Source organism: Salvelinus fontinalis, chromosome 29 (assembly GCF_029448725.1).
Source record: "Salvelinus fontinalis isolate EN_2023a chromosome 29, ASM2944872v1, whole genome shotgun sequence".
NCBI classification, from domain to species: Eukaryota; Metazoa; Chordata; class Actinopteri; order Salmoniformes; family Salmonidae; genus Salvelinus; species Salvelinus fontinalis.
This window is the reverse complement of record NC_074693.1, coordinates 32,370,485-32,385,537: the sequence shown is the minus strand read 5'-3', so window position 1 is coordinate 32,385,537 and position 15,053 is coordinate 32,370,485. Positions and strand designations below refer to the sequence as shown.

Sequence of the window (15,053 nt, the reverse complement as noted above, 5' to 3'; positions counted from 1 at the left end):
CTGTGGCATTTCACCCAATACATAGCTCAGTTTCCACCTCATTTTGTGGGCAGTGTGCACATAGCCTGACTTCTCTTGAGAGCCAGGTCTGCCTGCGGCAGCCTTTCTCAATGGCAAGGCTATGCTCACTATGTCTGTACATAGTCAAAGTTTGGATCAGTCACAGTGGTCAGGTATTCTGCCACTGTGTAATCTCTGTTTAGGGCCAAAAAATCATTCTAGTTTGCTCTGTTTTTTGTTAATTCTTTCCAATGTGTCAAGTAATTATCTTTTTGTTTTATCATGATTTGGTTGGGTCTAATTGTGTTGCTGTCCTGGGGCTCTGTGGGGTCTGTTTGTGTCTGTGAACAGAGCCCCAGGACCAGCTTGCTCAGGAGACTCTTCTCCAGGTTCATCTCTATGTAGGTGTTGGCTTTGTTCCCTTTTAAGTGGTTGTAGAATTTTGATTTTGATAATTAGAGGGTAATGGCCTAATTCCTCTCCCTCTCTCTCTCTCCCCCTTCTCTCTCTCTCTCTCTCTCTCTCTCTCTCTCCCTCTCTCTCTCTCTCTCGAGCAGTGTTCCTGGTCATGTGCAGTAGAGTTGGGATGCTCTCTTCCTGTCTACACTCTAGGCTGCTAGCCAGGATCTGGCAGCGCTCACTCACATGTATGTGTGAGAACATTAGCCTCTGGTACACAGCCAATATCCTGGCAACAGTGTGTGTGTGTTTGTCTCAATGGAAAGGGTATCTGTTGGCTCCACAGCTTGAGTAACCCTGGTGTGAATCATCTGTAGTAATAGAGCTATTCTGCCCAGCATATTTGAGGCTTAAATTATGCCAGTGCACATGCAAACACATAGAGAGAGAGAGAGAGAGAGAGAGAGAGAGAGAGAGAGAGACTCTGCACATGGGGAGGAAACAGTTTTAGAAACAACCAATGCCTATAAGATCCTGTATCCCTTGTATTGTACAAATAGTGGTATACATGATACAAAAGTAGGATCTCTGATTGAAAAAAATCTATTTTTTATTGTTCTATGAAATCGGATGTCAGGTTCTCCTGGGCATAATTTGAAAACATTCACTTGTCCTGAACATACATGTTTTATAAAATATAAAACATTATCACATTAATGTTGTTTGTCATGTGTTTAAGGACGTCATGTTTCACAGGCATCTGTAGATTGAGTATGAGTTTACTGTTCTGATAGTGCAAAGGGAGTGCTTGTCTTACTCAGACTATACAACACACATCAATTAACACTCACTGATCTGTCTTCATTTCCTAAAATATAGAAATAACTATAGGTAGCCTTAGGCTTCATGTATGTGTGTTGTGTAGTCTGATCCTAACGATAGCTGTGATTGTGGCTAACGCTAGCTGTGATTGCTGCCAAAGATAGTTATACTCCAAGCTTACAGGGATTCCCTGGCTCTGCCGCATCTCATCAACAATAAAAGCTGTTGCATTTCTAAGAGGCTGGGCTCCCACTGCAGACTGGAGCCAGAGGGTAGGGGTTACAGAGATGGATTACCTGCAAATCTCAAACAGGGAGACACACACACACACACACACACACACACACACAGCCACACACACAGCCACAACCTCACGTCCCTGCCTGTCTACCTGGCCATTCCATTTCAAATGCTTGAGTGAGGAGAGAGGAGCAAGTATTCAGGCGGTTTGAATTGGTAATGTGAAATGTGAGAGCAGAGCAGGGCTAAGCCTGCCTAGATAAGGACAGCAGGATGGGAGAGTCATAATCATTTATTCTATGAAACGATGCAATAGAGGCCATCGGTGTGGGAATATGGTGTGAAGGAGTGTCAGTGTTCCGCTGGGATCACCTCCAGGATGATCTGGACAGATCTGTTCAAGGAATCTGGAGCCAGAATAAAACACAGAAAAACTATTATGATACCATTTTACCGTACCCTCCATAATTATTGGGACAGTGAAGCATGTTTCCTTCTTTTAGCTCGATTCTTCAAAACGTTGGATTTGAAATCAAACAATGACTACGAGGTTAAAGGGCAGACTGTCAGCTTTAATTTGACATTATTTTCATCCACATTGAGTGAACCGTTTAGAAAGGAAAGCACTTTTTGTAAATTATCCACCCCCCATTTTAGGGGAGCAACAGTGTTGGGACACATTCTCTTATGTGTGTATTAAAGTAGTGAAACGTTATATTTGGTCCCATATTCATAGCACGTAATAACTACATCAAGCGTGTGACTCTACACATGTGCTGTTTGTTTAGGATGTGTTCAGATTTGTGCCCAGTAGAAGAAGAGAAGGTATCATGTAGTGTCACTTTCATTGTAAATATGAGTAGAATATGTTTCGAAACACTTCTACATGAATCTGGATGTTACCATGATTACGTATTGTCCTGAATGAATCGGGAATAATTATGAGTGAGAAAGTTATAGACGCACAAATTTCAAGGGAATCTGTCCTCTTTACTTTTGCTCCCCTCAAATGGGAGACTATGTACAAAAAGTACTGTACTTTCTAAACAGTTCACCCGATATGGATGAAAATACCCTCAAATTAAAGCTGACAGTCTGCACTCTAACTTCCTTGTTACTGTTTGATATCAAAACCAAACTTTTGGAGTTTGGAGCCGAAAGAAACAAAATGCTTCACTGACCCAATAATTATGCAGCGTTAGGGCAATATTATTTCCAAAGTGTCAACATAGACACATTGTTGGGATTCATGCTGCAATTTTGATAGGATGCCATGCTGAAAATTGATTGGAAATTGATTACAAGTGGTAAACTATGCGTGGATAGTTTAATGGTCCACTGACGTACCGATTAATCCCTTGAGTTGAACAATTGCTTTATAAAGATTAATCAATGCTGTCCATATGCCAGTAGTATGTATGAGTTCCACAGTGATGTCTAATAAATGCATTTAAATGCCTTCTAAGTGTAGGTAGCGTGTTACCTAAACCATCCTGTAGCCACTTGGGTCTGCGGTCAAACACAATGAAAATATAGTAGGCTGGGATTCCTGTCAGGGAGATGGCGAATCCTATCCCTGTGTTGACGGGGTCGGAGTAGAGAGAGAGGAACACCATGAAGAAACAGGTGAAGGAGAAAACGGCTGGAATGAAAAGAGGAACCTGGAGAGACAGACAAAGAAGTACAGAGTCAAGGATGTAAACAGTAAAGTGTTCAGTAGTTGTTTTCAATAAGACATCCATTAGACAGACTCTGTCCATGTGATTGTCTGCACATATATCACTCCAGTGTAAATTGCTAAATTGTAATTATTTTGCCACTATTGGCCTATTTATTGCCTTGCCTCCCTAATCTCACTACATTTGCACACACTGTATATAGACTTTTCTATCGTGTTATTGACTGTACGTTTGTTTATCCCATGTGTAACTCTGTGTTGTTTGTGTCGCACTGCTTTGCTCTATCTCAGCCAGGTCGCAGTTGTAAATGAGAACTTGTTCTCAACTAGCCTACCTGGTTAAATAAAGGTGAAATAAATCAAATTAAATTAAAAAAATGTGCGCAAGATGCTTGCATATCGGCGGCTCGTACATCGGCCTCCACGGCCACATGCAGTGGCACAGAAGGAGCGATGTCCTAATCGCCCTTTGATGTGTTTATGTCTACGTGCATCTGCGAGTGTGTGTGTGTGTGTGTGTGTGTGTGTGTGTGTGTGTGTGTGTGTGTGTGTGTGTGTGTGTGTGTGTGTGTGTGTGTGTGTGTGTGTGTGTGTGTGTGTGTGTGTGTGTGTGTGTGTGTGTGTGTGTGCATAAGCACTTTGTGACAACTGCTGATGTAAAAAGGGCTTTATAGACACATTTGATGATTTTGATGGTTGATGATTCACGTGTGTTGGACTGACCTTGAAAGGGCGTGGCATGTCAGGGCGTGTGTATCTCATGTAGATGAGGCCCAGCACAGCCACGCCAATGAAGAGCCAGCGGAGGAAGCTCATGAAGTTCAACAGACTGTAGATATCCCCCACAAACAGCTGGAACACCGTCATAGGGTACTGTAAACACACACAGAGAAAGAATGGACACTCCGACACACAAACACACACACACACACACAGAGAGAGAGAGAGAGAGAGAGATAGAGAGAGAAGCAAACAAACAAACACACGGATACAATGAGGAAGTGGCAGACACCTACCCACAAAGCATGATAACAGTTAAAACATAAATACAGGAATGCAAAGTTTTAATTGTGAACCCTGTAGAGCAGGTCCTCATAAAGACAGTAAAGAGCGATATGTGTGTATGAAAAAAAAAATAACATTTATCTGACCAGAACGAGGACGGCTGCCAAAGGAGTGTGTCTGCGGACGTGGATCATGGACAGAACCTCAGGGAGATGGCCCTCGCGTGATGCCACGTAGAACATTCTAGAATGACCAACACAATCACACAATCTTCAGGATGAAATGAGAAATACCTTCAACAACAACACTTCATCATCGTCTTTGTAAGCGGTGTCCAACAAAATCCAATATCTGAAAACTACACATGAAAGTCGACTACTGACAGTCATAGCTGACCTTCACACAGAAATGCAATGTCAGTTATTGTGTTTTCACTACACCACTATACCACACATCTAAACTTCTGCTTAACAGGGTTTGGCAGTTGAAAAAAAAAAGATAAGATTAGATTCCTCTCACACAGTCCTCAAACATTGTGTTGGGAAGGGAAGGCAATTTTTCATTCTCCTTGGCAGGAGAATCTAGCGAAGGCTGCGGTTTGACACCTGAGTTGACGCAGCCCACCTTGAGAAAGCGAACAAGCAGCCATTCATCGAACCAAAGCACGACAAGGCTACAAATACCGGCACCGCCACCGAAAAGTTCCCCATCATCTTCCCTGCAAACGTCTGCAGGAAAAACGAGAGAGAGAGAGAGAGAGAGATAGTATGAACCAAACAAGGACAAAGAGATGCAGAAAAAGATCCTCAATTCAATGATGATCTAATTAACGAACATACACGTAGCTCCAATGCTCTCACACATTCCTTAAGAGCAACATCACAGACCTGTAAAACCGTAAGGAAACTAACACCATTAGAAAGATCTGATCAGATCAGAGCCCTTTTAGCGAATAACCCTCCCCCTTCTCCAAACAGGTCTGAGATCACTATACAGTCTCTGTCTGTGGCTATGTCATTAAGACTGCAAGATGATTTAATTATCATTGAGAAGGATGGACTGTGTGGAATCACGTAAGGCCATACTGGGAAGCAGAGGTGTTGGGCTTGGAGGTCTAACCAATTACAGTTTAGAGTGCAGGAATCAGGCCCTGATGAAGCGCTGATGAACGAGGTGTGTGACTGCAGTCAATGCGCTTCAAGTGTATCAATACATCACACACAGAAATACATAGGACTCTCATGTTAACGCCAGACAATAGCGGTGGGTGGGTGTAGGATCAGTGTCGATCAAATCGGCCAATAGGCAGTGAGCTTGTTGGATGCCTTACCACGGCGACGGCTTGCGATGCCAACAGCTCCTCTGCTGACATCACAGTGTAGTATGCCACGTTAGTCAACACGTAGCAGAACGTGACTATCGCCATTGAGATACAGATGGCCAATGGGACAGTCCTGAGGATATGTAAACATTTGAGACCAACAATTTTACGATCAGGCAAACCTACTGTACGTGAACAAGATATGGAATGAGGAGGATGAACTCACTTTTCTGGATTCTCTACTTCCTCAGTCACAAAGTTCAGATAAAACCTGCCGGCAGAAAGTTGGAGCTTTACAACAATATTACATTTGGCAATACTGTACCTTACAAGAGCTCATACATGCTCATGACAAGTAATAATGCATTACACTAGTTGGCTTCATGAAAAGGGTAGAATAAGATATTAAAGCTAGTTACGTTATAAGAAGTCCATACCTACCACCCAGCATAGGCGTACATCCCAGAGTAAAAGGCCAGAGGAAGACCTGTGAGCTTGATATTACTGACCTCAAATGCATTCTCAAAGTTCTTAGTCTCCCCTGCACATAAACACAAAGAAGGAATTACACGTTCAACCAAAGAATATCAAAACTTGTTGAGTGTTTGACAAGGTATAAACATTTTTCTCGGTAGTTGCAGCTGTAACTACATTCCAGTACAATACACACATACTGTATGTAGTGTATTCCTCTTTAATGGAACACACTTGCAAAGATGCAGATAGTAACCCTCTTAAAGCTGAAATGACTGATGTTCAATTAACATTGGTATGGCAGAACACCAAGCCTACAGACACTTTGTAGCTATTATGTACCAAGCCTGTAATGTGTCATGTTGATAGTAGAGCTACTCTGTAGCCAATAAACACCAACCATGTTAATAAAGTATAGCTATTTTGGTCAAGTGGTGGGTATCTGTGGAATGTCCCTGTAAGAAACATAATGCTATGTACAACAAATATTTTCAGGCTTTCAGAGATTTCAATATTTTTGAGGAGTCATGAAAGAGTGTGGGAGTAAATGTGATGTAAGCATTAACATGCTATTTCTGTGGTTTTAATCCAGTGTAACATATGTGACTCGTTTCAGGAAACTTGGCGTATGTCGCACGTCACTAGTTCACAGGGGAGGCATTTTATAGTAAATATGTATTTTTTATTGAAAAATGCGTATTGGGACAGAAATGCCTTCTGGAACATGTAAACTTTCATGTGCTTTAATAACAAACTTGGATTCCAACTGTAAATATGAATACAATTGTTAATTTCATTGGGATAGGGGGCAGCATTAGGAAGTTTGGATGAAAAGCGTGCCCAGAGTAAATTGCCTGTTACTCAGGCCCAGAAGCTAGGATATGCATATAATTGGTAGATTTGGATAGAAAACACTCTAACGTTTCTAAAATTATGTCTGTGAGTATAACAGAACTGATATGGCAGGCGAAACCCCGAGGACAAACCATCCCCCACAACAAATGTTCAGCCTACCACTGTTTTCAATGGCTGTCACTTTTATTATAAGGCGAAATCCTCCCAGATTGCAGTTCCTAGGGCTTCCACTATATGTCAACAGTCTTTAGAAAGCGTTTCATGCTGGTTTTGAAAAAATGAGCCAGTAGATTTTGATAGAAAACACTCTAAAGTTTTCAAAACTGTTAAAATAATGTCTGTGAGCATAACAGAACTCATATGGCAGGCAAAACCCTGAGAAAAATCCAACCAGGAAGTGGGAAATTAGGTTTGTAGTTTTTTTTAAGTGATTGCCTGTCCAATATCCTGTGTCTATGGGATCAGATTGCACTTCCTAAAGCTTCCAGGAGATGTCAACAGTCTTAGAAGTTGTTTCAGGCTTGTATTGTGAATGAGGATCGAATAAGAGCTGTTTCAAAAAGTGGTCAGGCTGAAAGCCTTTAGTTTAGTCTTGCACGTGGCCGTGAGTGCGACGGTCATTCTCATTCCTTTCTAATGACAACGGAATTGTCCGGTTGGAATATTATTGAAGATTTATGATAAAAATATCTTAAAGATTGATTATATACATCGTTTGTCATGTTTCTACAAACTTTAATGAAACTTTTTTTTACTTTTCGTCTGGACTTTGTGCCCGCGCTTTGTGCATTTGGATTACTGGACTAAACGCGCAAACAAAAAGGAGATATTTGGACATAAAGCTGAACTTTATCGAACAAAACAAACATTTATTGTCTAACATCACAAGGTAAGTGATTAATTTTAACGCTATTTCTGACTTTTGTGACACCTCTCCTTGGTTGGAAAATGGCTGTATGGTTTTCTGTGGCTAGGCGCTGACCTAACATAATCACATGGTGTGCTTTCGCCGTAAAGCCTTTTTGAAATCGGACACTGTGGCTGGATTAACAAGAAGTGTATCTTTAAAATGGTGTATAATACTTGTATGTTTGAGGAATTTTAATTATGAGATTTGTGTTGTTTTGAATTTGGCGCCCTGCAATTTCACTGGCTGTTGGCGAGGTGGGACACTCACGTCCCGAACGATCCCAGAGAGGTTAACTTCTTATCCGGTGAAATTGCAGTGCGCGTAATTCAAACTACAGAATTATAAATATTTAACTTTCATAAAATCACAAGTGTAATACATCAAAATAAAGCTTAACTTCTTGTTAATCCAGACGCTGTGTCAGATTTCAAAAAGGCTTTACGGCGAAAGCACACCATGCGATTATCTGAGGACAGCGCCCCGCATACAAAAGCATGAAAAACATATTTCAACCAGGCAGGTGCGCCACGAAAGTCAGAAATAGCGATATAATAAATGCCTTACTTTTGATGATCTTCTTCTGTTGGCACTCCAAAAGGTCCCAGATACATCACAAATGGTCCTTTTGTTCGATAATGTCCTTCTTTATATCCATAAAAACTCAGTTTAGCTGGCGCGCTTCAATCAATAATCCACCCAGTTTCCCTCCATCAAAATGCATACAAAATTAATCCCAAACGTTACTAATAAACTTTTCCAAACAAGTCAAACAACGTTTATAATCAAACCTTAGGTACCCTAATACGTAAATAAACAATCAAATTTAAGACGGAGAATCGTTATTATCTTTACCGGAGAAAAATAACGAAAAACGCGTTCTCTTCCACATGCTTGAAAACAGTACAACCAAAATGTGAGCCACCTAGAAAAACAAACATTTCTGGCTCATTTTTCCAAAACCAGCATGAAACGCTTTCTAAAGACTGTTGACATCTAGTGGAAGGCCTAGGAACTGCAATCTGGGAGGATTTCGCCTTATAATAAAAGTGACAGCCATTGAAAACAGTCGTAGGCTGAACATTTGTTGTGGGGGATGGTTTGTCCTATCAGTTATGTTATACTCACAGACATAATTTTTGAATCTTTCGAGTGTTTTCTATCCAAATCTACCAATTATATGCATATCCTAGCTTCTGGGCATGAGTAACAGGCAGTTTACCTTGGGCATGCTTTTCATCCGGACGTGAAAATACTGCCCCATACCCAAGAGAGGTTAAGTAACGAGCCCAGTTGGTTTAGCCACGGAAAAAGGGAGGAACCTTCCCATTAGCAATGATTGGCTGAGATAATGGATAGGCTGGACATGCCAGGAGATGAGTTTGGATTGGTCTGCCATGTAGCATGCTCATTTATTGTTGATAGTCCTTTCTATCTTGCCATTTTTAAAGATATACATAAAATAGTTGTGCTACTTTTCTCAACAACATTAATGCCCTGAATTTAGCAGGCACTATCAACAGATCAGTTGGACAAAAGTGACTGGCTACTTTCTCCACACACCACGATCAGTGTGAACTGGAGTGACTTGACACAACTCTGGCCAAACAAGGTGTAGCTACAAACAAAACAGAGTTAAATGCCTGTGATATGTGGTTGTCCCACCTAGCTATATTAAGATGAACGCACTAACTGCTTGATAAGAGTGTCTGCTAAACGACCAAAATGTAAAATGTAAAAATGACAATGTTTGCATTGGTAGTAGTAGGGATTGGGATTATGCTGGTTCATTGTTTAGCTAGCTAGCTAGATGATTACATGACCCATCAAGTTAGCCAGGTGTGTCTCAGGGGGATTACGGCCATCTATTGTATTTCATGAACATGTGTACATGTCTAAACAATAGTTTAAACAAGTATATAAGTATAAAATATTTATATCTGTTTTTGATATTGCTACTATTCAAGTAACCATTTCACTGTACCGTTTACACCTTCTATATCCTTTCTATAGTGTGTGTTTACCAGACGGTAATGTGAAGGACAAAATTACCTGCACCAAAGTCAGTTTAAGATATAGTACAAGGACTACAGTACATAAAGTGTATTTTTAGCTGGAGTTTTTCCTTATTGTAGGCTACCACTTTTACCACTTTTAGTCTTAAAATCTTTGGTTGTTTACTAAATTACTCACTCTGTTTAGCACATGGCATCACATGTGAATCTTTAAAGTGATGAATGGGGCTAAGGCTTAAGAGGGTGTGAATGATGCTGAATGGGTGTAGACAAAGAAGAGCTCTCCAGTAGGTGTACCAAAACAGTCAAGGTCCATTTTCTCAAAAGTGGGGTTACAAGTTGACTTTCAAAACAGAATTACATTGTTCCTCAACTGCAGTGTATGATATACCATTTTCTAGCTCTGAGTCTCTACTCGTATCAAATGTAAAAAAAACTCAATTTCAAATGCTACATAAGACAGAATCGAGGCGGTCGGTCACATATGATGATGGTGTTGATTGTAATGATCATGGTGATGATGATGACGAAGGCTTACCTTTGAGGAGCATATAGAGGCCAGGTACAATAATGATGGCGATGGCCAGCAACTTGCTAAAGGTGAGAAAGATCTGAATCCTGTTTGTCCAGCTCGTACTCATACTGTTGAGATACATCACTGATGCTGTGGAGCGGGAATACACATGAACACGCACACACACACACTTTGTGAGACTGACTAGTACCTTACATTCACTTGAACCATCTCACTGATAAGCACAAAAATTGTATAGTCCAAAGTTTGTTCAATTCAATATACTATAAAATATATATATATATATATATATATATATATATATATATATATATATATATATATATATATATATATATATATAAAATGCTGTAGCATCAATCTCAGACATACTTATTCCCATAGAGGTGGCCAGTTTGATAGCAATCTCGGGCACTCCACACGGCATGAATATGGGTTCCAGGATATATTGTCCGAAGGCCAGGGATATCACTGCCAACCCTGCAGGTCTAGAACAGACAACACTGTCACACACAGACCCAAAAACACTGACCCAAACATACACGTTTACCAAACAAACACAGTGACCGGAAACGCTGACCCACAAAGCTGTGAGATCTGGGGAATTATTCACTGTTCAGAGTGTTCTACTGACACAAACCTGTTTTATCCAACCTCACAACTGTTTATTAGCTTCCCCTGACACTAACAGTCTATAACAGTCAAATAACTATAGTTACTGATATTCAGTGGTTACTGACTCAAATATGTCTGCTTGGTTCAGTTGAGGCAATTACAGTAAAATATCCAGGGAATACTTAAGCAATAAGGCCCGAGGGGGTGTGGTATATGGCCAATATACCACGGCTAAGCGCTGTTCTAAGAGTTTTTCCTAGCCACCGTGCTTCTACACCTGCATTCTAGCTGTTTGGGGTTTTAGGCTGGGTTTCTGTACAGCACTTCGAGATATTATCTGATGTACGAAGGGCTATATAAAATAAAATTGATTGATTGATTGTTCTTAGGCACGACGCAACGTGAAATGCCTTGATACAGCCCTTAGCCGTGGTATATTGGCCATATACCACCAACCTGGTATATGGCTAAGAATCTAATAACTGTTGCACAGTCTGTGGGCTCATCCCCAGATCGCTGTTCATTTCCCATAGACTCAAAACCCTACATCCCCCCCTGGCCTGGGTTAACCTGCAGTACAGTCTAGTATAGTAGGTTTGTTTACACTGCTCTGCTACCACGGGTATCAACGGACCAGGATGGGATCCAAAAGCCTTTGCTATCTTTACAATGCTTAGATATATACTCTAGGCCCATCCCCTTCTCTCTCTCACACACGGACAGCATAGAGTGATATACACACACCTTGTTGCAAGTATCTACCCCCCCCCCCCCCCCCTTCCTGCTGCTGTCTCTGTCTCACACACACACACCTACCTGATTGCGATGAGGTCAGCCCAGAGGCGTATGAAGGCCATCTGTGGTCCAAAGGCCTCCAGGATATAGGTATAATGTCCCCCAGACTTCTGGATGCTGGTTCCCAGCTCTGCGTAGGACAGGGCCCCTGGGAAAGGAAAAAGGGAAAGGTTTAGGACAGGGGTGTGGCTAGCCAGCTATAAAACATTGGCAGCATCAGCAACAGCAGATAACTGGCTATAAGAGTAAAATGTGATTCATTGTATTCATAATCATGTGTGTGTGGCGGGAGAGAGAGAGAGAGAGAGAGAGTGTGTGTGTGTGTGTGTGTGTGTGTGTGTGTGTGTGTGTGTGTGTGTGTGTGTGTGTGTGTGTGTGTGTGTGTGTGTGTGTGTGTGTGTGTGTGTGTGTGTGTGTGTGTGTGTGTGTGTGTGTGTGTGTGTGTGTGAGAGAGAGAGAGAGAGAGAGAGAGAGAGAGAGAGAGGGGTTAGCGTAAAGGGTAATTGCTGTTTCAGCAGTTCGATGGTTAGTTAGAAGGCAGTAGCTACCGTAACGCTTCTGTAATAACAGTAATATAATGAAATAATACAAGAGTAGAAGCGGAAGCTTTTCCATAGCAGCAGACAGTTAGCAAAGTTCATCCACCCCCCGAAGCTTTCATTCACACTCATCATCTCAAGAAAAGCTGTTTTACAAGTTTAGCACTTTCTTTTGGGATGCATCAACTCTAGTGTCTTCGGGGAAGGGGAAGCAGGGGAGATGTAACCCTGAACAGCAATACAAACACAATCTCCATCCTCCATAGCTTCAGTTCGCATGCATCATAAAAACACTCAGCACACCTTTACTCAGGGATGTCTCCTCCCTCCTGTCGACAACTACGTGTGACTCACCGAACAGGGACAGCACTCCGCAGGCAATCCACACCACCAGAGACATTCCAACACTGCCAGAGTTCTTCAGGATTCCCTTGGGCGAGATGAAGATTCCTGCTCCGATGATGGTCCCGATGATGATGGAGATTCCCTGAAGCAGGGTCACCTTCTTCCTCAAGTCTACCTTTCCGTTGGGAGCATCAGGCTCCTCTTTTGGGGCAGGGGTATCCCCCGGGTGTCCCCCATTTTGGGGGGTGTTGTTCACCCCAGTCCCCTCACCAATGACTGACCTCCTGGTCATCCTTGTACTCTATCACACACACACACACACAAACACACACACAAACACACAATATGTCACACACACCCCTCACCTTTCTGGTACTTTGGGTCCCAAAACAACCTTACGTTTTTTTCCGTCCGTCTGCAGTGACCTGCTGTTGAGAATACAGAAGAGTAAGTTACTCAGACAAAGCAGTCTGTTACTGGTTCTGCTATGCAAAGAACTTCTACCAGTGGGAATTAGACCAAACCTCTTGGGAATGGCCTCTCCCACTCTCTCCCTCTCTCTCTTAGACACACAGACACACTCACACGCACAGACACACACACACTCTAATCTCGCTCTAAAGCCACACTCATTCAGTCGCTCTCTCCCTCTCTCTTTTACTCTCCCACTTGCTGCCTCTAACACTTTTTTTCTCTCTCGCCCTCTTTTGTCTATCTCTCTCCAGCGTTCCTACAATCCCAAACCTCTTACTATCTGACTGGTCACTGTGCCTCACTGCAGAACCAGTCTGGTAGTGTTGTCTGGTAGTGTTTCAGAGGTGTTTGCTTTGGGCACCCTCTACCTCAGGATGTCAATGATGTATCTGGATAATCACCTGAGAGTTCACAACACAGTTATCCCAAAACAAAAGGGGGACCAGAAACTAGTGGAACTGATGCAATCGATGCCAAAGTGCTCTGATGTCACACGTCACATGACACGCGGTTATCGTCAACGCATACGGTCTGGACTTGTCATTCACCACAAGCTACCACAACTCGCCTTGTGAATACACACAAGGCTTCCAGTAAGATCATACTAATTACCACACTCAGCAAACAATACCAACCAAACAATGGAAAAGCAAACAACTTTATTCAAGCATTGTTTAAAAGTTGTGAGGGAGTGTCATTATTTTTTTCCAACATCTTTCTTTGAAAAGTAGGCCAATAAAAATACATAAAGAGAGTTGCATACTCTATACAAGGTCCCAGTAATTTGTTGGTTAAACCACCGATGTTTCGGCATCATTGTGCCTTCTTCAAGGTGAACAGTTGAGGCAACCAATCATACTGGTTCAGCAACTGTATCTATCCCTGATAAGCTGCCAGACAAACTGGGTCAGAAGCCTTGGTTTGAGATAAAGACCTTGGAATTCTAGGACAAGGAGCCATATTGGCTCTGAAAAGGCTGGTGGTTCCAGTCGCCTTCCAGTGAGTCAACCAAGAACACCTGGAGATGGGTTTTCTTGGTTTACAGCTGCCTGCCACAGGTGATACACGGTTAGAAAACCTCTCTACACTACTCGGTTGCAGCTGCACTATTTACGTTTCAGTGTTACTTTAGTCCCGGTGTACTATTTGTACTCAAATCGAAACAACAGTCAATGATTTGTTTCCTCTTTTGTCCAAAATAACTTTCCCTTATCTACAAGTTGCAGCTTTTTGGATATGAATAGACATTCAAAGAACTAAAAGATTCTCATAAAATCAAATGCTATGAAAAGCATTTCATCATAATCCAATTGTTTAACACTCCAACGGTGCCCAACGGTTCCAAGATCCTGTAACCATAGTGTTGTCACGGTGACCATTTTTTGGAGAATTCTCAGGAGTTTGATGTTGCCTAGTCACCGACTCAGTCACCATGACGATGACACAATTTCAGTCTCACATTTGAAACAGCCTCTTTAAACTGCCATCACACAAAAACACCCTTACAACCGTTGGTGACAAACAACAGACGGACAGAAACGACAGAGGGTTTTTTTCTGTTCCCTCTGTGTGGGGAGAAAATCTCTTTGCAGATTTGATACGCTCCCCCCCAGGCAAGCTATCCTTGCCAGGGCAACTGTTTGAGGGGAACTGAAGAAAGAGCCAGAGGGAGAGAAAGGGAGAAAGAGTGTATCTTTCTAACGTCTTAAAATGTTCCATTCCCCTCTCTCGCTCAATGACGTACACACATATAAGCAGCGTACTGGTCCCATAAAAATACTATCCTTCAAACTACTCAACTTCAATTCTGAAATAAAAATGGTTTTGTAACGAGGCCAGTTGACTCTGAGGCCTTCTGCCTGACAACATGTAACTGTATCTGGCCCACAATATTGATTACTGTCTCTGTGGTCTCCCAGCTTGACTGTTGGTCAATATCCACCATGAATCCAGTGATGATGATGAATATGATACACCACAGCATGCTGTCAGTGACCTGAATCAGAGCTGGGTTATGGATTCTGACACTAGAGA

The 15,053-nt window shown here is 42.0% G+C and overlaps 1 protein-coding gene across 2 annotated transcripts; it reads right to left on the bottom strand.

Annotated features, from left to right (window-relative positions):
* Positions 1–991: 991 nt before the first annotated feature.
* On the bottom strand, positions 992–13,219 carry LOC129827850 (cystine/glutamate transporter-like). 2 transcript variants are annotated; one of them, XM_055889083.1, is made up of 13 exons: positions 13,070–13,219; positions 12,555–12,973; positions 11,683–11,809; positions 10,624–10,739; positions 10,255–10,380; positions 5,907–6,006; positions 5,692–5,736; positions 5,475–5,598; positions 4,769–4,872; positions 4,291–4,387; positions 3,863–4,012; positions 2,945–3,122; positions 992–1,868 (listed from the first exon to the last, which is right to left on the bottom strand). In XM_055889083.1, the coding sequence occupies exons 2-13, from the start codon at positions 12,835–12,837 to the stop codon at positions 1,813–1,815; spliced, it is 1,506 nt and encodes a 501-aa protein (XP_055745058.1). In that variant the 5' UTR covers positions 12,838–12,973; positions 13,070–13,219; the 3' UTR covers positions 992–1,812. The 2 variants fall into 2 exon arrangements, with proteins under 2 accessions (XP_055745058.1, XP_055745057.1); XM_055889082.1 differs by lacking the exon at positions 13,070–13,219 and having other exon boundaries at positions 12,555–13,063.
* Positions 13,220–15,053: the final 1,834 nt, after the last annotated feature.